Source organism: Schistocerca piceifrons, chromosome 5 (genome assembly GCF_021461385.2).
Source record: "Schistocerca piceifrons isolate TAMUIC-IGC-003096 chromosome 5, iqSchPice1.1, whole genome shotgun sequence".
Taxonomy (NCBI): Eukaryota; Metazoa; Arthropoda; class Insecta; order Orthoptera; family Acrididae; genus Schistocerca; species Schistocerca piceifrons.
This window is the reverse complement of record NC_060142.1, coordinates 118,256,411-118,282,169: the sequence shown is the minus strand read 5'-3', so window position 1 is coordinate 118,282,169 and position 25,759 is coordinate 118,256,411. Positions and strand designations below refer to the sequence as shown.

Below are 25,759 nucleotides of genomic sequence, written 5' to 3'. Positions count from 1 at the left end.
TTTTTCGGGTGAATCCAGGTTCTATTTACAGCAACAAGATGGTCGCATCCGTATCTGGCGACATCGTGGAGACCGCACATTGCAAGCGTGTATTCGTCATCGCCATACTGGCGTATCACCCGTCGTGATGGTATGGGGTGCCATTGGTTACACGTCTCGGCCACCTCTTGTTCGCATTGACGGCACTTTGAACAGTGGACGTTACATTTCAGATGTGTTACGACCCGTGGCTCTACCCTTCATTCGATCCCTGCAAAACCCTACATTTCAGCAGGATAATCCACGACCGTATGTTGCAGGTCCTGTATGGGTCTTTCTGCATACCGAAAATGTTCGACTGCTGCCCTGGCCGCCACATTCTCCAGATCTCTCACCAATTGAAAACGTCTGGTCAATGATGGCCGAGCAACTGGCTCGTCACAATACGCCAGTCACTACTCTTGATGAACTGATTTCGTGCTGAAGCTGCATGGGCAGCTGTACCTGTACACGCCATCCAAGCTCTGTTTGACTCAATGCCCAGGCATATCAAGGCTGTCATTACGGCCAGAGGTGGTTGTTCTGGGTATTGATTTCTCAGGATCTTTACACCCAAATTTCGTGAAAATGTAATCACATGTCAGTTCTAGTATAATATATTTGTCCAATGAATACCCGTTTATCATCTGCATTTCTTCCTGGTGTAGCAATTTTAATGGCCAGTAGTGTATTTGTGGATTCTCTCTTCAACAAGGGTCGCGAATGGAATTAACAGAAAAGAAGTAATAAAGTAAAGTGTCATTCCTGACGCTGAGGTTTTAGTGCTTGAACAGCAAAAATGTAATAACGACAGTTTTTTTCCTTTCATTATTTTGTGGACGATGCCAGTGAGGAATAGCTTCGAAAAGGTTTTTGTTGACGAAAGTCGTTAAACTGTTCTCAAAGACTTCGGAGAATTTGCGCGCTGTGACTTACACTGCCCCAAGTCGTATACGTACACACTTCCTGACTTAAGTACTTGACTCATTGTGTTACCCCTTTAACGTAAGGTTATATCTCTTAACGAGTCGGCTATGACAGTATATTCAGTCAATTACTGTTTTAAATAATGAAAACCAAATTTTTGTTGCGCGTGGAGTCTGTTACATAGACAACCTGCAACCGGGATAGGGTGATTGATCGTTTTAGCGGTTTAGTAATATAGACTGACTTCTCATCCATGCACATTATAAAAATGTATGTATGTTCCTCATCTCCCCCTAAACCACTGGACCGATTTCAACCAAACTTAAGTACACATATCACTTGATGGAAGGAGCCACATCAGGCTAAACTTGTAGAGGAACAGGAAGACTGGGATATGCGCAACATATAGTTCAGGACACTGGATGAAAAGACTGACGTAAGAGGGGGAATAGTGGGCGCCACATCAAGCCAGTCAGAGGACTGTTGGCATAAATCAGCCGTAAATACACCGACGCATCGCTTTCTCTCGCACTACTGTCATAAGCGTAATTATGATAGATATGTGAGATTTTATTATAACTTTTTTCTCTTAAAATAATCATTGTCACAGTTAAATCAAACTCTATTTTGGTTTGCAACTTTTTTTTTGTTGTCTCAACATACAGATACAACCTCCAGTTGCTTTTTACCTTTCTCATCATAATACGGTTTTTGACATTTTTTGAGTGGTTTTACGCAACCTATACTTTTTTCTGTTTTCTTATTCAGCCTGTCATTCTCTATTGTTTCCTAACAACGATTCTGAACAGTTTTAAAACTGGTTAGGTGGATCAGCTATAGCGACTGGAGATATGTGTTTCATCATTAGTTACTTTTATGGTTTGTTTTCAGTCTTACTTTTTCTTGTTTCTGACTTTTTGATTGTGCACTCTGTACTTGGCAGATGTGAACGTAATGTTTATTGCTGGCTTCCAATGCTGACTTTCCTCTCATATTTTCCAATAGTATCCCTCTTGACTCGATGTCCTGTCAAACTTGCTTAAGTAATTCGTACAAAGTTTCTATTGCTCCAACCTATTCTTCCGTTAGCCCAGACGATTGATGAAGACATTCTTACTTCCGAAATCAAGTAGTCGAGTCTCCAGTGTGATTTCTTCTGTTTATGCTGGCCATATAATAGTATTTTGTCACTGTTTTACTACATAGACACTTAAATACTAAATGTGGCTGATTTGTGTACTCACCACCATAGCTGTGATGATACAGGCAACGCACAGTGAAACGAGGTTTCCCGTTAATTCCTCAAATTTTATCTGGGTACCTGTTATTCCAAACAGCACCGGTTCGAATATTATCCAAAATATTTCAAAGGCTGTAGCAACTGGGTTCTGAAACACACAAAAAACTGATGAGCTAACAACAAAGCACCCAGAAGATACTATGATAAATTAGTTTATACACAGATTCCATTATTCGGATATTTTTATGAAGTCCGTTCCCCATTTTAGAAATGATAATGTAATGCGAAGGGCAAAGCAGCTTCTAATTAATTGTTGTATTGTACACTGAAGAGCCAAAGAAAGTGGTACACCTGCCTAATATCGTGCAGGGTCACCACGAACACGCAGAAGTGCGATAACACGACGTGTCATGGACTCGACTAACGTCTGAAGTAATGCTGGAGGGAACTGACAATGAATTATACAGAGCTGTCAATAAAGCCGTCAGGGCATGAGGAACTGGAGATGTCTTCTGTACACCACGTTGCAAGGCATCCCATATGTGCTCAATAATTTTCATATCTGGGGAGATTGGTGGCCAGCGAAAGTGTTTAAACTTAGAAGAGTGTTCCTGGAGCCACTCTGTAGGAACTCTGGAGGTATGGGGTATCGCATTGTCCCGCTGGAATTGCCCAAGTCCGTCGAAATGTACAATGGACATGAACGGATGCAAAGGATGCTTACGTATGTGTCACGTGTAAGAGTCGTATCTAGACTATCAGGGGTCCCGTATCACCCCAACTGCACACGCTCCACACCATTACAGAGCCTCCACCAGCTTGAACAGTCCCCTGCTGACATGCAGAGTCCATGTATTCATGACGTTGTCTCTATACCCGTAAACGTCCATGTCACTCGATACAATTTGAAACGAGATTGGCCCGACCAGGCAACATGCTTCCAGTCGTCAACAGTCCAGTGTCGGTGTTGACGGGCCCATGCGAGGCGTAAGGCTTTGTGTTGTGCCTGGGCCTTCGGCTCCGAAAGCCCATATCAATGAAGTTTCGTTCAATGGTGCGCACGCTGACATTTGTTGATGGTCCAGCATTGAAATTTGTAGAAGGTTTGCACTTCTGTCACGTTGAACGATTCTCTTCAGTCGTCGTTGGTCCAGTTTTCGCTAGATCTTTTTCCGGCCGCAGCGATATCGGAGATATGATGTTTTTAGCGCATTCCTGATGTCCACGGTACAATCATAAAATATTCGTACGGGAAAATGGCCATTTCATCGCTACCTCGGAGATGCTGTGTCCCACTGCTCGTGCGCCGACTATAACAGCACGTTCAGAGTCACTGAAATCTTGATAACCTGCCGTTGTCGCAGCAGTAACCGATTTAACAACTGCACCAGACACTTGTTGTCTTATATAGGCCTTGCCGACCACAGCGCCTTGTGCTGCCCGTTTACATATCTCTGTATTTGAATACGGATGCCTATATCAGTTTCTTAGGCCCTTCAGTGTAAGTATAATAAATGATGTTAAGGTTTAAAACAATGTATAACTCAGAATCAGTGCTGTTGATCTAATAGTCACTTTGCTTTAGTCAGATAACCTAGCAATAAAGTTGTTACAGAAGCGACCACTGCAGAACAATAAGGCTGTGACAGGCAGTTGACTGGAATCTTTACAGTGATGTTTGCTTGTATTGAATTACTCACTAACAGTTATTAGACTCACGTAACGACTCGCCAGGTTTGCCGAGAGCGCTAATGCGCTGCTTGCTGGACTCGTGTAGGTGCGCCGGCCCTGAATCGAACCCGCCCGGCGGATTAACAACGTGGGCCGGGTGCCGGTCAGCATGGATGTGGTTTTAGGCGGTTTTCAACATGCCCCTAAATAGACACCGGGCTGTTCCCCAAGCCCCGCCTCAGTTACACGCCTTGCAGACATTTGAAACACGTTCGCACTATTTCATGGTTTACACTAGACGCAGGCAGCTGGGGTACACTGCTTCCGTCCCGGGGCGTATGGAGTGGCGGCAGGAAGGGCCATCCCTTCAAATTAATCATGCCACATCTGACTTAACCATGCCGACCCTGCGCATCATGCGGGACTCAGGCATTAGCAAAAGAAGATATTAGTCTCACGTAAACCTTAGTAAATGCGAAAGTAAGTGCAAAATCGCAAGGACCCACTTGTCAATAATGCGAATATTTAGGTAACCTAAAAGTGTCCCCAAGGAGTAATTAAATGCAAAAGTATACAATTATTTGTTTCATTTATTAGAATAATAGCGAAGTTTCCTAGCACAATTAGGTGGAACACGTTTGGTTAAAAAGAATAACAAAAATTCTGTTCCAAAGACGAATAATAGTTATCGTTATTGGCTCCATAAACATCAAAATTCAAATTCAGATTTGTGTGAAATCTTATGGGGCTGAACTGCTAAGGTCATCAGTCCCTAAGCTTACACACTGCTAAGGTCATCAGTCCCTAAGCTTACACACTACTACTCACTGAATCATACGAGATCAATGAACTGAAAATTTTGTATTTTAATAATTTATTCTCACGACATGTTTAACAACAGGGAACGTTACACACTTTATGTGTTACGAAGGCCAGTCCAATATTGTGTGGAAGTAAGTGCTTCATCCACACAGTAACTCCCTGACTGACGTGTCCAACAAGGTAATTCTCCGGCGGTGTCAGTACAACTTACAGGTAAAACGATGGAACACAACTGTGACCAATCTGGAGCCAGCCAGGGCTGTGTCACGCTCTGGAGTGCGAAAGGTGTGGGAAAAATGCCTGAAACTCCTTTGCTCGGTAGTGTTCTCATTGACGGAAAGTAGTTCTCAGAGAGGATGGCAGAATTTGCGGCAGCGCCGGCAGCAGCCACTCACATCCTCCGGTCGCGTGCCGAGCGCCTCCCAGGAGATGCCCGACACGAAGGCGGCGGTGAGGCAGCCCAGCGACCCGGCGCCGGGCACCCCCAGCGCTTCGCTGCCGAACACCGCGGCCACGCCCCCACACAGCAGCAGCAGCACCCGCAGAGGCACCACCAGCGGCTGCGGCAACACACCACCAACACTCGCACCCACCTCCACCGCCGACTGCGTTCATAGCCTACCATACACTACTGGCCAAAAACATTGCTATACCAAGAAGAAATGCAGATGATAAACGGGTATTCATTGGACAAATATGTTATACTAGAAATGACATGTGATTACATTTTCACGCAATTAGGGTCCATAGATCCTGAGAAATCAGTACCCAGAACAACCACTTCTGGCCGTAATAACGGCCTTGATACGCCTGGGCATTGAGTCAAACAGAGCTTGGATGGCGTGTACAAGTACAGCTGCTCACGCAGCTTCAACACGATAACACAGTTCATCACGAGTAGTGACTGGCGTATTGTGACGAGTCAGCTGCTCGACAACCATTGACCAGACGTTTTCAATTGGTGAGAGATCTGGAGAATGTGCCGGCCAGGGCAGCAGTCGAACATTTTCTGCATCCAGAAAGACCCATACAGGACCTGCAACATACGGTCGTGGAGTATCCTGCTGAAATGTATGGTTTTCGCAGGGATCGAATGAAGGGTAGAGCCACGGGTCGTAACACATCTGAAATGTAACGTCCACTGTTCGAAGTGCCGTCAATGCGAACAAGAGGTGGCCGAGACGTGTAACCAATGACACCCCATACCATCACGCCGGATGGCGATGACGAATACACGCTTCCAATGTGCGTTCACCGCGATGTCGCCAAACACGGATGCGACCATCATGATGCTGTAAACAGAACCTGGATTCATCCGAAAAAATGACGTTTTGCCATTCGTGCACCCAGGTTCGTCGTTGAGTACACTATCGCAGGCACTCCTGTCTGTTATGCAGCGTCAAGGGTAATCGCAGCCATAGTCTCCGAGCTGATAGTCCATGCTGCTGCAAATTTCGTCGAACTGTTCGTGCAGATGCTTGTTGTCTTGCAAACGTCCCCAATCTGTTGACTCGGGGATCGAGACGTGGTTGCACGATCCGTTACAGTCATGCGGATAAGATGCCTGTCATCCCGACTGCTAGTGATACGAGGCCGTTGGGATCCAGCACAGCGTTCCGTATTACCCTCCTGAACCCACCAATTCCAAATTCTGCTAACAGTCATTGGATCTCGAACAACGTGAGCAACAGTGTCGTGATACGATAAACAGCAATCGCGATAAGCTACAATCCGACCATTGTCAAAGTCGGGGACGTGATTGTAAGCATCTCTCCTCCTTACACGACGTATCGCGACAACGTTTCACCGGGCTAACGCCGGTCAGCTGCTGTTTGTGTATGAGAAATCGGTTGGAAACTTTCCTCATGTCAGCACGTTGTAGGTGTCGCCACCGGCGCCAACCTTGTGTGAATGCACTGAAAAGCAAATCATTTGCATATCACAGCATTTTCTTCCTGTCGGTCAAATTTCGCGTCTGTAGCACGTCATCTTCGTGGTGTAGCAATTTTAATGGCCAGTAGTGTATATTGTATACTGAAGAGCCATAGAAACTGGTAAACCTGCCGAATGTCGTGTAGGGCCCCGCGAGCACGCAGTAATGACACAACACGACGTACTCGACTAATGTCTGAAGTAGTGCTGGAGGGAAGTGACACCATGAATCCTTCAGAGCTGTCTATAAATCTGTACGAGAGGGTGGAGATCCCTTCTGAACAGCAGGTTTCAAGGCATCCCAGGTATGTTCAATAATGTTCATGTCTGGGGAATTTGGTGGCCAGCGGAAATATTTAGTCTCAGAAGAGTGTTCTGGAGCCACTCTGTAGCAATTCTGGATGTGTGGGGTGTCGCACTGTCCTGCTGGAGTTCGTCAGAATGCACAATGAACATGAATGGACGCAGGTGATCAGACAGGATGCTTACGTACGTGTCACCTATCAGACTCGAATCTAGACATATCAGAGGTCTCATATCACTCCAACTGCTCACGGTTAACACCATTACAGGGCTTCCACCAGCTTGAACAGTCTCGTGCCGATATGCCGGGTCCATGGATTCATACCCGTACACGTCCATCTGCTCGATACAATTTGAAGCGAGACTAGTCCGACCATGCAACATGTTTCCAGTCATCAACAGTCCAACGCTGGTGTTGACGGGCACAGACGAGGCGTAAAACTTAGAATCGTGCAGTAATCAATGATACACGAGTGGGCCGTTTCCTCTGAAAGCCCATGTCGATCATGTTTCGTTGGATGGTTCGCACGCTGACTCTTGTTGATGGCCCAGCATTTAAATCTGCAGCAATTTGCTGAAGGATTGCACATCTGTCACGTTGAATGATTCTCTTCAGTCGTAGTTGGTCCCGTTCTTGCAGGCTCTTTTTACAGCCGCATTGGTGTCGGACATTTGATGTTCTACCAGATTCCTGATATTCACGGTACACACATGAAATGGTGATACGGGAAAACTCCCATTTGATCGGTACCTCAGAGATGCTGTGTCTCATCGCTCGTACACCGACTATAACACCTATCTCAAACTCACTTAAATCTTCATAACCTGCCATTGCAGCAGCAGTAACCGATCTAACAATTGCACCAGACACTTCTTGTCTTATATAAGCGTTGCCGATCGCAGCGCCGTATTCTGTCAGTTTCACCGAGCGAGGTGGCGCAGTGGTTAGGACACTGGACTCACATTCGGGAGGACGACGGTTCAATCCCGCGTCCGGCCATCCTGATCGCTCCAGGTAAATGCCGGGATGGTTCCTTTGAAAGGGCACGGCCGATTTCCTTCCCCTTCCTTCCCTAATCCGATAAGACCGGTGACCTCGCTGTTTGGTCTCTTCCCCCAAACAATCCAATTTACCAGTTTCTTTGGCGCTTCAGTGTGTCGGGCCATTCGTGTATACAGGGCGTTAAAAGGTCTCAAATACTGCTATAGGATGGGTTACTAGTCAAAACTAGAAGTTAATAGGATGAAATTCGGTAGATGTGATGTACATGTAGAGACAAACAAATGGTTACAATTGCAGAACAATAGGATGAGATATACAAGAGAAAGTGCTTCACAGGTTGAGAAAGTCAACAATGCGTTGCTCCACATCTGGCCCCAAGGCAAGCAGTTATTCCGCTCGGCAATGATAGGGTTCCTGGATGTCCTCCTGGGGCATATCGTGCCAAATGCTGTCCAATTGGCGCTTTAGATTGTCAAACAGGGCTCCAAATGTTCACAAATGGGAAAAGATCCAGCGATCTTGCTGGCCGAGGTAGGAATTGGCAAACACGAAGACAAGCATGAAAATCTCTGCTGAAATGTAGGACCAGGATGGTTTGCCATGAAGAGCAAGAAAACAGGACCTCTAATCGTAACGTGTAGCCCTTCAAGGCCTGCGTCTTCATTAATTGAACTCCTGCCAACTGCAGGCAACGTCTTCCAAAGTGAGCCACCACCTCCGAAGATGTTGCCCAAAGTTGGTAACGAAACGTTAGGAGGAAGGATTTGTACTGTTCGATCACGGCCTCTTAGCCCGGAAGTTTTATCTGTGAAAACAGGGCGTATAATAGTTTCAACGTACCACTGTGTAAGTGTACCACCCGTGACAACCAATGTGGGCGTGCTACAAAAGTAGTGGCATCCAGACCACCACTACTGGTTGTCGGGGAGTATGGTGGGCGACAGTCAGGTTGGTATGGGACTGCCATCCTGGGCATCTGCAGAGAAGTCTTCGGCCTGGAATCTCATAGACGTGGAGTAGAATTGCCTTCAGTGATGAGCCCAGCTTCGACTTGGGCGTCGATGCCCACCGAAGTGGTGTCTGGAGGTGTCGTGAGCAGTAGCGGGATACCAACCTGACTGTTCTGGTCGTATGTAAAGTACACCAGCGCCAAAAACAGTCAATACCGTCAATGCGCGATATCGATGGAAATGTTACCGATGCTGGTGCCACTAAAGCGGAGTTACTAAATACAGTTTTCCGTAATTCCTTCACGAAAGAAGACGAAATAAATATTCCATAATTCGAAACCAGAACAGCTGTTAGCATGTGTGGCATAAAAGTAGATATCTTAGGTGTTGCGAAACAACTCAAATCAGTTAAGAAACGCTAGTCTTCCGGTCCAGATGATATACTAATCAGGTTCCTTTCAGAGTATGCAAACACAATAGTGCCTTTCTTAGCAATCACATACAACCTCTCACTTGACGAGAGGTCTGTTCCTAAAGACTGGAAAGTAGCACAGGTCACACCAATATTCAAGAAAGGAAATAAGAGTAACCCATTGAATTACTGACACACATCACTGACCTCAATTTGCAATAGAATTTTGGAACATGTACTGTACCCGAACATATGAATCGTCTTGAAGAAAATCACTTATTGATACATAACCAACACGGATTCAGAAAATATCGTTCTTGTGCAACACAGCTAGCTCTGTATTCCCATGAAGTAATGAGTGCTGTCGACAAGGGATCTCAGATCGATTCCATATTCCTAGATTTCCAGAAGGCTTTCGATACTGTTCCTCACAAGCGACTATTAATCAAATCGCGTGGATATGAAGTATCGTCTCAGTTGTGTGACTGGATTCGTGATTTCCTCTCAGACAGGTCACAGTTCAGAGTGATAGACGGTAAATCATCAGCCGGCCGAGGTGGCCGAGCGGTTCCAGGCGCTACAGTCTGGAACCGCGCGACCGCTACGGTCGTAGGTTCGAATCCTGCCTCGGGCATGGATGTGTGTGATGTCCTTAGGTTAATTAGGTTTAAGTAGTTCTACGCTCTAGGGGACTGATGACCACAGTAGTTAAGTCCCATAGTGCTCAGAGCCATTTGAACCATTTTTGGTAAATCATCGAGTAGAACGGAACTGGTATCTGGCGTTCCGCAAGGTAGTGTCATAGGCCCTCTGCTGTTTCTGATTTACATAAACGATGTAGGTGATAATCTGAGCAGCCCCCTTAGATTGTTTGCAGATGACGCTGTAATTTACCGTCTAGTAAAATCATCAGGCGATTAATTCCAATTACAAAATGATCTAGGGAGAATTTATGTATGGTGCGAGAAGTGACTGTTAGCACTAAACAAAGAAAAGTGCGAGGTCATCCACATAGGTACTAAAAGAAATCCGATAAATTTTGGGCATACGATAAATCGCACAAATCTAAGGACTGTCAATTCGACCAAATACGTAGGAATTAAAATTACGAGCAATTTAATTTGGAAAGACCACATAGATAATATTGTGGGGAAGGTGAAACAAAGACTGCGCTTTGTTGGCAGGACACTTAGAAGATGCGACAAACCCAATAAAGAGACGGCCCACATTACACTTGTCCGTCTTCTGCTGGAATATTGCTGCGCGGTGTGGGATCCTTACCAGGTAGGATTGACGGAGGACATCTAAAAAGTGCAAAGGAGGGTAGCTCGTTTCGTGCTATCGCGCAATAGGAGTGAGAGTGTTACTGATATGCTACGCGAGTTGACGTGGCAGTCACTGAAACAAAGGCGGTTTTCTTTGCGGCCAGATCTATTTGCGAAATTTCAATCACCAAGTTTCTCTTCCTAATGCAAAAATACCGGGTGATCAAAAAGTCAGTATAAATTTGAAAACTTAATAAACCACAGAATAATGTAGATAGAGAGGTAAAAATTGACACATGCTTGGAATGACATGGGGTTTTATTAGAACCAAAAAAAAAAACAAAGTTCACAAAATGTCCGTCGTTTGGTGATGATCGTGTTCTCAGCCGCCACTTTCGTCATGCTTGGCCTCCGAGGTCCCCAGACCTCAGTCCGTGCGATTATTGGCTTTGGGGTTACCTGAAGTCGCAAGGGATGCTGAAAGACAACATCCGACGCCAATGCCTCACCATAACTCCGGACATGCTTTACAGTGCTGTTCACAACCTTATTCCTCGATTACAGCTACTGTTGAGGAATGATGGTGGACATATTGAGCATTTCCTGTAAAGAACGTCATCTTTGCTTTGTCTTACTTTGTTATGCTAATTATTGCTATTCTGATCAGATGAAGCGCCATCTCTCGGACATTTTTTGAACTTTTGTATTTTTTTGGTTCTAATAAAACCCCATGTCATTCCAAGCATGTGTGTCAATTTGTACCTCTCTATCTACATTATTCCGTGATTTATTGTTTTCAAATTTATACTGACTTTTTGATCACTCGGTACTTTGTTGACACCCACCTACGTAGGGAGAAATGATCATCATAATAAAATAAGAGAAATAAGAGCTCGAACGGAAAGATTTAGGTGTTCCTTTTTTTCCACACGCCATTCGAGAGTGGGATGGTAGAGAAGTAGTATGAAAAAGGTTCGAAACCCTCTGCCAGGCACTTAAGTGTGAATTGCAGAGTATCCATGTAGATGTAGATGCAGTTGCCCACTACACGGCGCGACAACCAGGATTGATGACGTAAGTACCATTTCTTTTCATAGTAGGGCCCCTTTGGATGTCATCTGCGGCACCCTTACAGCACAGCCGTACGTCGCCGATATTCTACACTCTCTTTTGTTCTCCTCCGTGGTGGCAAGCCATCCTGGGCTTAAACCGCAGCAAGGCAATGCTCGCCCGCAAACAGCGGCAGTTTCTATCGCTTGTCTTCGTGCTTTCCGAAAACTGCCTCCGTCAGCGTGGTTGCTGCATCTCTCGCCAAAGGAGGACATTTGGAGCATTATAAGTAGAGTCCTCCAATCAGCGCGAATTTCTGACGGCATAATTGGACAGAATTTGGCACTATATTGCTCAGGAGGACATCCAACAACTCTATGAATCAGTTGCACTACGTCAAGATAACAGGGTCAGTCGTTCCGTACTGTGTCAAGAAACTGTACTGTTAGCGCAGTGGAGGCCTTCTATTCCCTAAATACAGGGCCAGTCACGGCGTGCCAAACTCCACGCGTGAGACGTGTTTGGGTTGCAGGCCGACCGAAGTCTGGCCAGTCACTCGGATTTCCCCGGTCAACGTTACATGGAGCTGCGAGCTTGCTAACAACAAGACGTGCTCTCAGCATTGGGGCGCTCCAGAACTGACGTGTTATAGGCTTCCGTCGCTGAGAGTCCACTGGACTTGTTTCCCTTATTCACATCGAAGACAAATCACAAATAAGTCCCTATTTCGCTGCTCACGAGGGAAACTCCCCATAGCACCCCCATCACACTTAGTGGTAAAAGGGTGCAGTGGATAGCCCTTCAAATATTGAATACAGATCAAGCACGACAACAGGAAGAAAGCGTACTGGACCATGAAAAAAAAAGCAAAATAGAAACAGGGAACGGTCCAAGAACAAGAAGTGTAGTAAAATGGCGTCGTGGTTAAGCGGTTACAAAGGAGTATACAAACCTGCCTCGCACCAAAAATGTTTCAAATGGCTCTGAGCACTATTGGACTTAACTTCTGAGATCATCAGTCCCCTAGAACTTAGAACTAATTAAACTCAACTAACCTAAGGACATCACACACATCCATACCCGAGGCAGGATTCGAACCTGCCAGCGTAGCGGTCGCGCTTTTCCAAACTGAAGCGCCTAGAACCGCTCGGCCACAGCGGCCGGCTGCCTCGCACCATTATTTTTTTTTTTCGCTGTTCTCTTTATTCAAATTTTTGTTTGTGTAGTGGTGTCACGTCCGTTTGCAACAGCGAGGTGCAAGGCAGGGACCTATAATGACAGTTCATTCGGCGCAGGCCGGCCGGAGTGGCCGAGCGGTTCTAGACGCTACAGTCTGGAACCGCGAGACCGCTACGGTCGCAGGTTCGAATCCTGCCTCGGGCATGGATGTGTGTGATGTCCTTAGGTTTAAGTAGTTCTAAGTTCTAGGGGACTGATGACCTCAGAAGTTAAGTCCCATAGTGCTCAGAGCCATTTGAACCATTTGAACCGTAGCGGTCGAGCGGTTCCAGATTGCTGCGTCTAGAACCGCTCGGCCACTTCGGCCGGCACGGCACTAGTGACAGTACGTGTGTCATATGACAGTAATCTCCTATCGACGCACCTAACTTGTACGGCTGGTGAGTGAGTGAGACGCATATGCCTCCTCGCCCGGTTTAGGTGTTCGTGTGATTGTGAATGAGATAACTCCCACGGAAATGATGAAAACATAGTAGTTCGTCACATAAGCTGCGATAAATAAACACAACAGTTACAGAATCACAGTTTCTCTACATCTACATCTACATCCATACTCCGCAAGCCACCTGACGGTGTGTGGCGGAGGGTACCTTGAGTACCTCTATCGGTTCTCCCTTCTATTCCAGTCTCGTATTGTTCGTGGAAAGAAGGATTGTCGGTATGCCTCTGTGTGGGCTCTAATCTCTCTGATTTTATTCTCATGGTCTCTTCGCGAGATATGCGTAGGAGGGAGCAATATACTGCTTGACTCTTCGGTGAAGGTATGTTCTCGAAACTTTGACAAAAGCCCGTACCGAGCTATTGAGCGTCTCTCCTGCAGAGTCTTCCACTGGAGTTTATCTATCATCTCCGTAACGCTTTCGCGATTACTAAATGATCCTGTAACGAAGCGCGCTGCTCTCCGTTGGATCTTCTCTATATCTTCTATCAACCCTATCTGGTACGGATCCCACACTGCTGAGCAGTATTCAAGCAGTGGGCGAACAAGCGTACTGTAACCTACTTCCTTTGTTTTCGGATTGCACTTCCTTAGGATTCTTCCAATGAATCTCAGTCTGGCATCTGCTTTACCGACGATCAACATTATATGATTATTCCATTTTAAATCACTCCTAATGCGTACTCCCAGATAATTTATGGTATTAACTGCTTCCAGTTGCTGACCTGCTATTTTGTAGCTAAATGATAAAGGATCTATCTTCCTGTGTATTCGCAGCACATTACACTTGTCTACATTGAGATTCAATTGCCATTCCCTGCACCATGCGTCAATTCGCTGCAGATCCTCCTGCATTTCAGTACAATTTTCCATTGTTACAACCTCTCGATACACCACAGCACCATCCGCAAAAAGCCTCAGTGAACTTCCGATGTCATCCACAAGGTCATTTATGTATATTGTGAATAGCAACGGTCCTATGACACTCCCCTGCGGCACACCTGAAATCACTCTTACTTCGGAAGACTTCTCTCCATTGAGAATGACATGCTGCGTCCTGTTATCTAGGAACTCCTCAATCCAATCACACAATTGGTCTGATAGTCCATATGCTCTTACTTTGTTCATTAAACGACTGTGGGGAACTGTATCGAACGCCTTGCGGAAGTCAAGAAACACGGCATCTACCTGTGAACCCGTATCTATGGCCCTCTGAGTCTCGTGGACGAATAGCGCGAGCTGGGTTTCACATGACCGTCTTTTTCGAAACCCATGCTGATTCCTACAGAGTAGATTTCTAGTCTCCAGAAAAGTCATTATACTCGAACACAATACGTGTTCCAAAATTCTACAACTGATCGACGTTAGAGATATAGGTCTATAGTTCTGCACATCTGCTCGACGTCCCTTCTTGAAAACGGGGATGACCTGTGCCCTTTTCCAATCCTTTGGAACGCTACGCTCTTCTAGAGACCTACGGTACACCGCTGCAAGAAGGGGGGCAAGTTCCTTCGCGTACTCTGTGTAAAATTGAACTGGTATCCCATCAGGTCCAGAGGCCTTTCCTCTTTTGAGCGATTTTAGTTGTTTCTCTATCCCTCTGTCGTCTATTTCGATATCTACCATTTTGTCATCTGTGCGACAATCTAGAGAAGGAACTACATTGCAGTCTTCCTCTGTGAAACAGCTTTGGAAAAAGACATTTAGTCTGTCATCCTCTGTTTCAGTACCATTTTGGTCACAGAGTGTCTGGACATTTTGTTTTGATCCACCTACCGCTTTGACATAAGACCAAAATTTCTTAGGATTTTCTGCCAAGTCAGTACATAGAACTTTACTTTCGAATTCATTGAACGCCTCTCGCATAGCCCTCCTCACACTACATTTCGCTTTGCGTAATTTTTGTTTGTCTGCAAGGCTTTGGCTATGTTTATGTTTGATGTGAAGTTCCCTTTGCTTCCGCAGCAGTTTTCTAACTCGGTTGTTGTACCACGGTGGCTCTTTTCCATCTCTTACGATCTTGCTTGGCACATACTCATCTAACGCATTATGTACGACGGTTTTGAACTTTGTCCACTGATCCTCAACACTATCTGTACTTGAGACAAAACTTTTGTGTTGAGCCAACAGGTACTCTGAAATCTGCTTTTTGTCACTTTTTCTAAACAGAAAAATCTTCCCACCCTTTTTAATATTCCTATTTACGGCTGAAATCATCGATGCCGTAATCGCTTTATGATCGCTGATTCCCTGTTCTGCGTTAACTTTTTCAAATAGTTCGGGTCTGTTTGTCACCAGAAGGTCTAATATGTTATCGCCACGAGTCGGTTCTCTGTTTAACTGCTCAAGGTAGTTTTCAGATAAAGCACTTAAAAAAAAATTTCACTGGATTCTTTGTCCCTGCCACCCGTTATGAACGTCTGAGTCTCCCAGTCTATATCCGGCAAATTAAAATCTCCACCCAGAACTATAACATGGTGGGGAAATCTACTCGAGACTTCGCAGTTGTGTTCCGTTTTGGAAGTCTGGGCTAATGAATTCTTTTGTTGTAACACAGTTCACGTCCGTTTACTTATTATTTTCATTTCTGTCAGACGTCTATGTGAATTTCGCCTGCTCTCACTATTCATCACATTTACTTGTGGCGGTAACGTATTCTTACACATAACTCATATTCTATAAGCAATGTATCGTATGACAATTTCCAAGACAACAGAACGAAAACAAACTTTTCAATGACCGGACGGACAGTTCGTAGTGCAATAAAAAAAAAGCGATACGAGGGAGTTTTGAACACAGCTCGTCTCCTTGGCAGTCTAACACCATGACCACTTTAAACACGACAAAGGTGCTGTTTCGATGTGCTGTTTATTGCACTCGTTGTTCTTGGACCGTTCATTAGATCTACTTTGCTTTTCTTTTTTTTTTTTACAGATCAGTATACCTTCTTCGCGTTCTTGATTGATCTGTGTTCAGTTTTTGAAGGGGTATGCACTCGGCAATCTTACCACTAAATCTGAGGAGGCTGCGATGGGTCGTTTCGCTTTCCAGAAGGAGAATTTAGGTTTCTTTCATTCCAAAGAAGTTGTTATTCACATTCTACCTGGACATCAATTTTTGCCACTTCGAGCCGACGTGGACCACATCAAACCAACACACTCTAGTTCTAGTGGTCAGTTCTGCATGGACAGTGTTCTTTCATCCCTACCATATGCAATTCATCCAACCTCTCCACCCAAGAGACCACATTGCCTGATTAGAGTTCTGCAAATTGCTTATACAAAAGATTGCTGGAGATCCTCAGCTCACAGCCTGCAATTTATTTGCAGAGGAAGAAGGGTCCACAAGAAACGGCATAATGAATTACCACAATGCGCGCATGTGGGCAGACGAAAATTGTCCAGCAATCATGGAGCTGAGACATCAGGCTCGCTTCAGAAGCAATGTATGGGCGGGACTTCCTGTCACACACTCACGGGGCCATGCGGTTTACCAAACGCATTAAAAGCTGCTGTTCCGCACCATGAAATAGGAGCGCTTCCGGGACAGCGTTACACTAGCAGAAAGACAGCGCCTGGTTTGTACAGGGTGGTCCATTCATCGCGACCGGGCCAAATATCTCACAAAATAAGCGTCAAACGAAAAAACTACAAACAACGAAACTTTTCTAGCTTGAAGGGGGAAACCAGATGGCGCTATTGTTGGCCCGCTAGATGGCGCTGCCATAGGTCAAACGGATATCAACTGCGTTTTTTTAAAATAGGAACCCCCATTTTTATTACATATTCGTGTAGTACGTAAAGAAATATGAATGTTTTAATTGGACTGCTTTTTTCGCTTTGTAATAGTCACAAACACATGGCTCACAATTTCAGACGGACAGTTCGTAACAGGTAGGATTTTTAAATTAAAATACAGAACGTAGGTACGTTTGAACATTTTAATTCGGTTCTTCCAATGTGACACATGTACCTATGTGAACTTACCATTTCTGAGAACGCATTCTGTTACAGCGTGATTACCTGTAAATACCACATTAATGCAATAAATGCTCAAAATGATGTCCGTCAACCTCAGTGCATTTGGCAATACGTGTAACGACATTCCTCTCAACAGCGAGTAGTTCGCCGTCCGTAATGTTCGCACATGCATTGACAATGCGCTGACGCATGTTGTCAGGCGTTGTCGGTGGATCACGATAGCAAATATACTTCAACTTTCCGCACAGAAAGAAATCCGGGGACGTCAGATCCTGTGAACGTGCGGGCCATGGTATGGTGCTTCGACGACCAATACACCTGTTATTAAATATGCTATTCAATACCGCTTCAACCGCACGCGAGCTATGTGCCGGACACCCATCATGTTGGAAGTACATCGCCATTCTATCATGCAGTGAAACATCTTGTAGTAACATCGGTAGAGCATTACGTAGGAAATCCGCATACATTGCACCATTTAGATTGCCGTCGATAAAATGGGGCCAATTCTCCTTCCTCCCATAATGCCGCACCATACATTAACCCGCCAATTTCGCTGATGTTCCACTTGTCGCAGCCATCGTGGATTTTCCGTTGCCCAATAGTCCATATTATGCCGGTTTACGTTGGGACTGTGATTGCTGTGTTCGGATGAGGGCTGAGTTGGCATTCCTTCGCTCACAGCTGCAAGCGGCGCTGACTTCGGTCGTGCAGCTAGAGGCTCTTGCCAATGGGCACCACTGTGGGGAGCCGGACTTGTGTATCACGGGAATGTCAACCTCGTCCCGTCTGTTCCCAGATCGGTCTGCCGCTGTGGTTGCCCCGGTTGCTGTCTCGCAGTGAGGCTGAGCCCTCGCCTGTGGTTGATTGGGAGGTCGTTCCAAGGCGTGGCAGACAGCGAAAGACGTCCCCGGAGGCTGATCAGAAAGCCTCCCCGGTGCATCTGACAAACAGGTTTCAGGCACTGTCTCCGGCTGAGCAAGATGCAACTGCCTGCCCTGTTTCAGAGGATGATTCTCAGTCTTCAAGGTCCGGGCTTATTGGTAGTTGGGAGCTCCAATGTTAGGCGCGTAATGGGGCCCTTAGGGATATGGCGGCTAAGGAGGGGAAGAAATCCAGTGTGCACTCCGTGTGAATTCTGGGTGGAGTCATTCCTGATGTGGAAAGGGTTCTTCCGGATGCCATAAGAGCACAGGGTGCAGCCAGCTGCAGGTGGTGGCACATGTCGGCACTAATGACGTGTGTCGCTTTGGATCTGAGGAAATTCTCTCTGGATTCCAGCGGCTATCTGATTTGGTGAATGCTGCCGGTCTTGCTTACGAGATGAAGACAGAGCTCACCATCTGCAGCATCGTTGACAGAACCGACTACGGACCTTTGGTGCAAAGCCGGGTGGAGGGTCTGAATCAGAGGGTCAGACGGTTTTGCGACCGTGTTGGCTGCAGATTCCTTGACTTGCGCCATAGGGTGGTGGGGTTTCGGGTTCCACTGAATAGGTCAGGGGTTGACTACTCTCAGCTGGCGGCTACACGGGTAGCGGAGGCTGTGTGGCGTGAACTGGGCGGTTTTTTAGGTTAGAAGCCCTCGGGAAAGTACGGAGTGGGCTGCAATCTCAAAGGGAGCATGGCAAATACAGGACGTGCTTGGATCAAGGAACAGTCGGAATTGTAGTTGTAAATTGTTATAGTTGTGCTGGGAAAGTCCTTGAGCTTCAAGCGATAATAGAAAGCACAGAAGCTGAAGTCGTTATAGGTACAGAAAGCTGGCTAAAGCCTGAAATAAGTTCTGCAGAAATTTTAATGAAGTCTCAGACAGTCTTCGGGAAAGATAGATTAGCCAGAATTGGTGGTGGAGTGTTTGTGTCTGTCAGTAGTGGTTTATCTTGTAGTGAAGTCGAAGTAGATACTCCGTGGGAAATGGTATGGTTGGAGGTTATACCCAACAGCCGAACTAAGTTAATAATTGGCTCCTTCAACCGACCCTCAGACACCGATGATATAGTTGCTGAACATTTCAGAGAAAATTTGAGTCTTGTAACAAATAAATACCCCACTCACACGGTTATAGTTGGTGGGGAATTCAATCTTCCCACGATATGTTGGCAAAAATACTTGTTCAAAACCGGTGGTAGGCAGAAAACATCTTCCGAGATTGTCCTAAATGCTTTCTCCGAAAACGATTTCGAGTAGTTAGTCCACGAACCCACGCGAATTGTAAATGGTTGCGAAAACACACTTGACCTCTTAGCCACAAACGATTCAGAGCTAATAGAGAGCATCATGACTGACACAGGGATTAGTGATCACAAGGTCGCTGTAGCTAGGCTCAATACCGTTTCTTCCAAATCCACCAGAAACAAACGCAAAATAATTTTATTTAAAAAAGCGGATAAAGTGTCACTAGAAGCCTTCCTAAGAGACAATCTCCATTCCTTCCGAACTGACTATGCAAATGTAGACGAGATGTGGCTCAAATTCAAAGATATAGTAGCAACAGCCATTGAGAGATTCATACCTCATAAATTGGTAAGAGATGGAACTGATCCCCCACGGTACACAAAACAGGTCCGAACGCTGTTGCAGAGGCAACGGAAAAAGCATGCGAAGTTCAGAACAACGCGAAATCCCGATAATTGGCTATAATTTACGCACGCACGAAATTTGGCACGGACTTCAAAGCGAGATGCCTTTAATAGGTTCTACAACGAAACATTGTCTCGAAATTTGGTAGAAAATCCAAAGAAATTCTGGTCGTATCTAAAGTACACAAGCGGCAAGACGCAGTCAATACCTTCGCTGCGCAGTGCCGATGGTACTGTTACCGACGACTGTGCCGCTAAAGCGGAGTTGTTGAACGCAGTTTTCCGAAATTCCTTCACCAGGGAAGACGAATGGAATAATCCAGAATTTGAAACACGAACAGCTGCTAGCATGAGTTTCTTAGAGGTAGATACCTTAGGGGTTGCGAAGCAACTCAAATCGCTTGATACGGGCAAGTCTTCAGGTCCAGATTGTATACCGATTAGGTTCCTTTCAGATTACGCTGATACAATAGCTCCCTACTTAGCAATCATATACAACCGCTCGCTCACCGATACATCTGTACCTACAGATTGGAAAATTGCGCAGGTCGCACCAGTGTTTAAGAAGGGTAGTAGGAGCAATCCATCGAACTACAGACCTATATCATTGATGTCGGTTTGCAGTAGGGTTTTGGAGCATATACTGTATTCAAACATTACGAATCACCTCGAAGGGAACGATCTATTGATACGTAATCGCCGGCCGCGGTGGCCGTGCGGTTCTAGGCGCTTCAGTCCGGAACCGCGGGAGTGCTACGGTCGCAGGTTCGAATCCTGCCTCGGGCATGGATGTGTGTGATGTCCTTAGGTTAGTTAGGTTTAAGTAGTTCTAAGTTCTAGGGGACTGATGACCTAAGATGTTAAGTCCCATAGTGCTCAGAGCCATTTTTGATACGTAATCAGCATGGCTTCAGAAAACATCGTTCTTGTGCAAAGCAGCTAGCTCTTTATTCGCACGAAGTAATGGCCGCTATCGACAGGGGATCTCAAGTTGATTCCGTATTTCTAGATTTCCAGAAAGCTTTGGACACCGTTCCTCACAAGCGACTTCTAATCAAGCTGCGGGCATATGGGATATCGTCTCAGTTGTGCGACTGGATTCGTGACTTCCTGTCAGGAAGGTCGCAGTTCGTAGTAACAGACGGCAAATCATCGAGTAAAACTGAAGTGATATCAGGTGTTCCCCAGGGAAGCGTCCTGGGACCTCTGCTGTTCCTGATCTATATTAATGACCTGGGCGACAATCTGAGCAGTTCTCTTAGGTTGTTCGCAGATGATGCTGTAATTTACCGTCTAGTAAGCTCATCCAAAGACCAGTATCAGTTGCAAAGCGATTTAGAAAAGATTGCTGTATGGTGTGGCAGGTGGCAGTTGACGCTAAATAACGAAAAGTGTGAGGCTATCCACATGAGTTCCAAAAGAAATCCGTTGGAATTCGATTACTCGATAAATAATACAGTTCTCAAGGCTGTCAATTCAACTAAGTACCTGGGTGTTAAAATTACGAACTTCAGTTGGAAAGACCACATAGATGATATTGTGGGGAAGGCGAGCCAAATGTTGCGTTTCATTGGCAGGACACTTAGAAGATGCAACAATTCCACTAAAGAGACAGCTTACACTACACTCGTTCGTCCTCTGTTAGAATATTGCTGCGCGGTGTGGGATCCTTACCAGGTGGGATTGACGGAGGACATCGGAAGGGTGCAAAAAAGGGCAGCTCGTTTTGTATTATCGCGTAATAGAGGAGAGAGTGTGGCAGATATGATACGCGAGTTGGGATGGAAGTCATTAAAGCAAAGATGTTTTTCGTCGCGGCGAGATCTATTTACGAAATTTCAGTCATCAACTTTCTCTTAAGAATGCGAAAATATTTTGTTGAGCCCAACCTACATAGGTAGGAATGATCATCAAAATAAAATAAGAGAAATCAGAGCTCGAACAGAATGGTTTAGGTGTTCGTTTTTCCCACGCGCTGTTCGGGAGTGGAATGGTAGAGAGATAGTATGATTGTGGTTCGATGAACCCTCTGCCAAGCACTTAAATGTGAATTGCTGGTGCATAGAAATATGGTACGGGTGCAATCGATGTTGATGTAGCATTTTCAACACCTACGTTTTTGAGATTCCCTATTCTCGCGCAATTTCTCTGCTACTGATGTGCGGATTAGCCGCGACACCAGCTAAAACACCTACTTGGGCATCATCATTTGTTGCAGGTCGTGGTTGACGTTTCACATGTGGTTGAACGCTTCCTATTTCCTTAAATAACGTAACTATCCGGCGAACGGTCCGGACACTTGGATGATGTCGTGCAGGATACCGAGCAGCATACATAGCACGCGCCCGTTGGGCATTTTGATCACAATAGCCATACATCAACACGATATCGACCTTTCCTGCTATTGGTGAACGGTCCATTTTAACACGGGTAATGTATCACGAAGAAAATACCGTCCGCACTGGCGGAATGTTGCATGATACCACGTACTTATACGTTTGTGACTATTACAGCGCCATCTATCACAAAGCGAAAAAAGTGTTCCAACTAAAACATTCATATTTCTTTACGTACTACACCAATATGTAATAAAAAATGGGGGTTCTATTTTTTAAAAAACGCGGTTGATATCCGTTTGACCTATGGCAGCGCCATCTAGCGGACCAACCACAGCGCCATCTGGCTTTCCCCTTCAAGCTAGACGAGTTTTGTTCTTTGTAGTTTTTTCGTTTGACGCTTATTTCGTGAGATATTTGGCCCGGTCACGATCAGTGGACCACCCTGTATATGGCACGGTATGAGGCCGTTTTCTATACATCGCGAGACAGTATCTTACCTGAACGTTTCATGTCCATGGATTGATCGATGAGGATTGGCAGGATGACCTCGCTATTGGCCGTGATTTCTGGCTATGGGTACATTTAGGCTCATTTCACACTAGTATACTGGTGACGGCCACCAGCGACGGTCACCGACAGAGATACATTCGTTTGAAGTGGAGCATTCACACCGGGACACTACACTGCCTCACCGAGCCACTGTGACCCAGCAGTGACTCACCCTCGCCACATGTGACGGACAAGGTCACTATGTTCACAGCAGTCACCGCCAGACATGCATTGGTCTGATTGGAGTGTTCACACTGGAACACAGATCACAGACACAGAGCTGCAGATTTGCCAACCGACAGGCAGTCATTTCTGAGACGGTAGCGCGAAACTTTCATTGTATTTTATATTGTACACATTGTAGCCGTGAGTTCAGATTTGATTAACATGAAAGATTTTGCAAGTGAAGCAGAAAGTCGTCCTGCTATTTGGAATGTGAAAAGCGATGACTATAGCAACAGAGTGATGAAAACGAATGCGTGGCAAGAAATTATAACAAATTTTGTGCCTGATTTCAATGAGACGAGCATGATTGAGAAAATCAAAGTTGGTAAGTTGTATGTTCTTTTTTCAAATTGAATACCTTATTTTTCGGACCATAAAGGGCTAGCAAAATTTAGTTGCTACCCCTGTACGAGTCCATTTCACTAACTAATCAGTTGGCAACACCTGCGGTGTCGGGCACCAGTGATCCAGGAGTGTTTACAAGTCACCGGTGACCATCACTGGCGACCATCACCAGTGTCCCAGTGTGAAACGAGAATTAAAGCCGTTGGTGTACGCTCAAACCATTTACAATGTGCCTCGTTAGGAGGCTGTGACCAGCTCATGCGATGCAGTTCGAGCAAGGCGGGGTGTATTTCAAAGAGTGCATGGTTCACTGCGTAGAAGGGCTGAGGTATGTGGTAGAATGAGTGCTGAACATATGCAGAAATGCCTATAGTGTCTGCTTCTACATAACAGATTTGCTCAGATGTCAACAGTTACTGGTTCAAATGGCTCTGAGCACTATGGGACTTAACATCTTAGGTCATCATTCCCCTAGAACTTAGAACTACTTAAACCAAACTAACCTAAACACATCACACACATCCATGCCCGAGGCAGGATTCGAACCTGCGACCGTAGCAGTCACGCGGTTCCGGACTGGAGCGCCTAGAACCGCACGGCCACCGCGGCCGGCCAGTTACTGGTTTCTGAATGTATCGCTATGGAAACCTTTCTCCTAATTTGACCAATGTTACCTCCTACTAGAATGTAAGACATTAAAAAAAAATCCTCGTCAATGTGACATATTTTAACATCTGATTTTACTCGCCTCAGAGAGCATACCAAAAATACACCAACAAGCGACGAGAGTCTACAGAAGGCAGCGTCAGGGACAAACTGAGAGTGGAAACCCATTTCTGGAAATGTCGCCCAACAACGCTACAGTGGGAAATGCCTGCTGCTAGGGCACCCTTCCAGCTGCAGACGTTGAGTTGTGAACCGAACAGACTTGACGGCATTCGCGGCGTCTAATGCGTCCACACGTGGTACCACATCACTGCAGAGACCGAACAGCGCAGTCACGGCAGAAGTGACAGCGTTTCAACCCACGTTTGCTGCCGAAGTGCTGGTCTAGTGACAGGTGCTAATTGGAGCACTGCATCCGTGCGGGGAAATGTAGTGACAGGCATTCGTTCCCTGTCACACGTTTTCCACACGGTCGTGCCTCACTCCCCTTCAGCGGGCGATGTGTAATTAGGCGGTGTGTAATTAGGCGACGTAGTAACGGTCATCTTCGTCAACTTCCGCTAAGCTCATTCTCTCTCTCTCTCTCTATCTCCCTCCTTCCCCCCTACCTCTCTCCGACTCTAGCTCTCTCGCACAGTGCAGCTTACAGGGGAAATTCCCCATCGCATCCCTCTCAGATTTAGTGGTAAGAGGCCACTGTGGACAGCTTGTTAAAAAACTGAACATCGGTCAAGCATGAAAACGGGAAGAAGGTGTAGTAGACTCTAAAAAAAAAAAGCAAAAGTAGAAGCAGTGAACTGTCCAAGCACAAGATGAGCAATAGAGAGCAATCAGGAAGCAAAGTGGGGTCGTGATTAACTGATTACGGTGTTGGAGTACCAACCGGGGCAGAAGCATTCAAGCCTGTGCGAGATGTAAGGTATAATGAGGGTTGAATCTGTACGACTACTTTGTTAGCAGCCGAAAGGAAGAGGCTTTCGAATGGGAAACGCAAATGTTTGAAGACAAGGCGACAAGTCAACCAAATCCTCCACCGGAAAACACGTCTGGTGTGTCATACACGGCATTAGTGACAGCACGTGTGTCGTATGACAGGAAGCACTTATCGATGCACCTAATTTGTACGACTAGTAAGTGAGTGAGATATGTCTCTTTGCTCGATTAAGGTGTACGTATGAATATGAATGCGATCACTCCCAACGAAATGATGAACACACAATAGTTTGTCACATAAGCTACGACAAATGAACGCAACAGTTTCACAATCACACGGTTTTTCTGTGCTCTGTCAAAACGTTTTTAATGTTTTTGAAGTGGCGTTCCGTTTGGAAGTCTTGTCTCTTGAATTCCTTTGTTGTAACGCAGTTCATACCGGTTTATTTGTTGTTTTCATTTCTGCAAGACCTCCATGTGGTATCCCGCCTGGGCTCCCTGTTCATTATATTTACTTGCAACGGTAATGTATTCTTACCGTATGACTCATATTCTACAACCAATGTATAGTATGACAACTGGCAAGACTACAGAATGAGAACAAACATTTCAATAAGCGGATGGCCAGTTCATAATGCTGTGAAAAAAATAAATAAATAGCACAAAGAAATTTCGAACACGGCTCGCCCGGTTAGCAGTTCTACACCATGACCACTTTACCACGACGCCGCTGCTGTTTCGGGCTGCTGTTTATTACACTTCTTTTTCTTGGATTGTTCACTGTTTCTACTTATATTTTGCTTTTTTTACAGTTTAGTACACCTTCTTCCTGGTTTCATGCCTGATCTGTGTTCAGTTTTTGATGGGCTA

General features: G+C 45.6%; 1 protein-coding gene across 1 annotated transcript in view; it reads right to left on the bottom strand.

Annotated features, from left to right (window-relative positions):
- The window catches only part of LOC124798783 (sodium/hydrogen exchanger 9B2-like), a 139,994-nt gene that overhangs the window by 9,748 nt on the left and 104,487 nt on the right, over nt 1-25,759 (bottom strand). Inside the window, exons 9-10 of the mRNA XM_047262313.1 lie at nt 5,074-5,238; nt 2,190-2,333 (exon numbers count right to left, since the gene is read on the bottom strand). Of these exons, the coding sequence (XP_047118269.1) occupies nt 2,190-2,333; nt 5,074-5,238 (309 nt within the window). The remainder of the gene's footprint in view (nt 1-2,189; nt 2,334-5,073; nt 5,239-25,759) is intronic.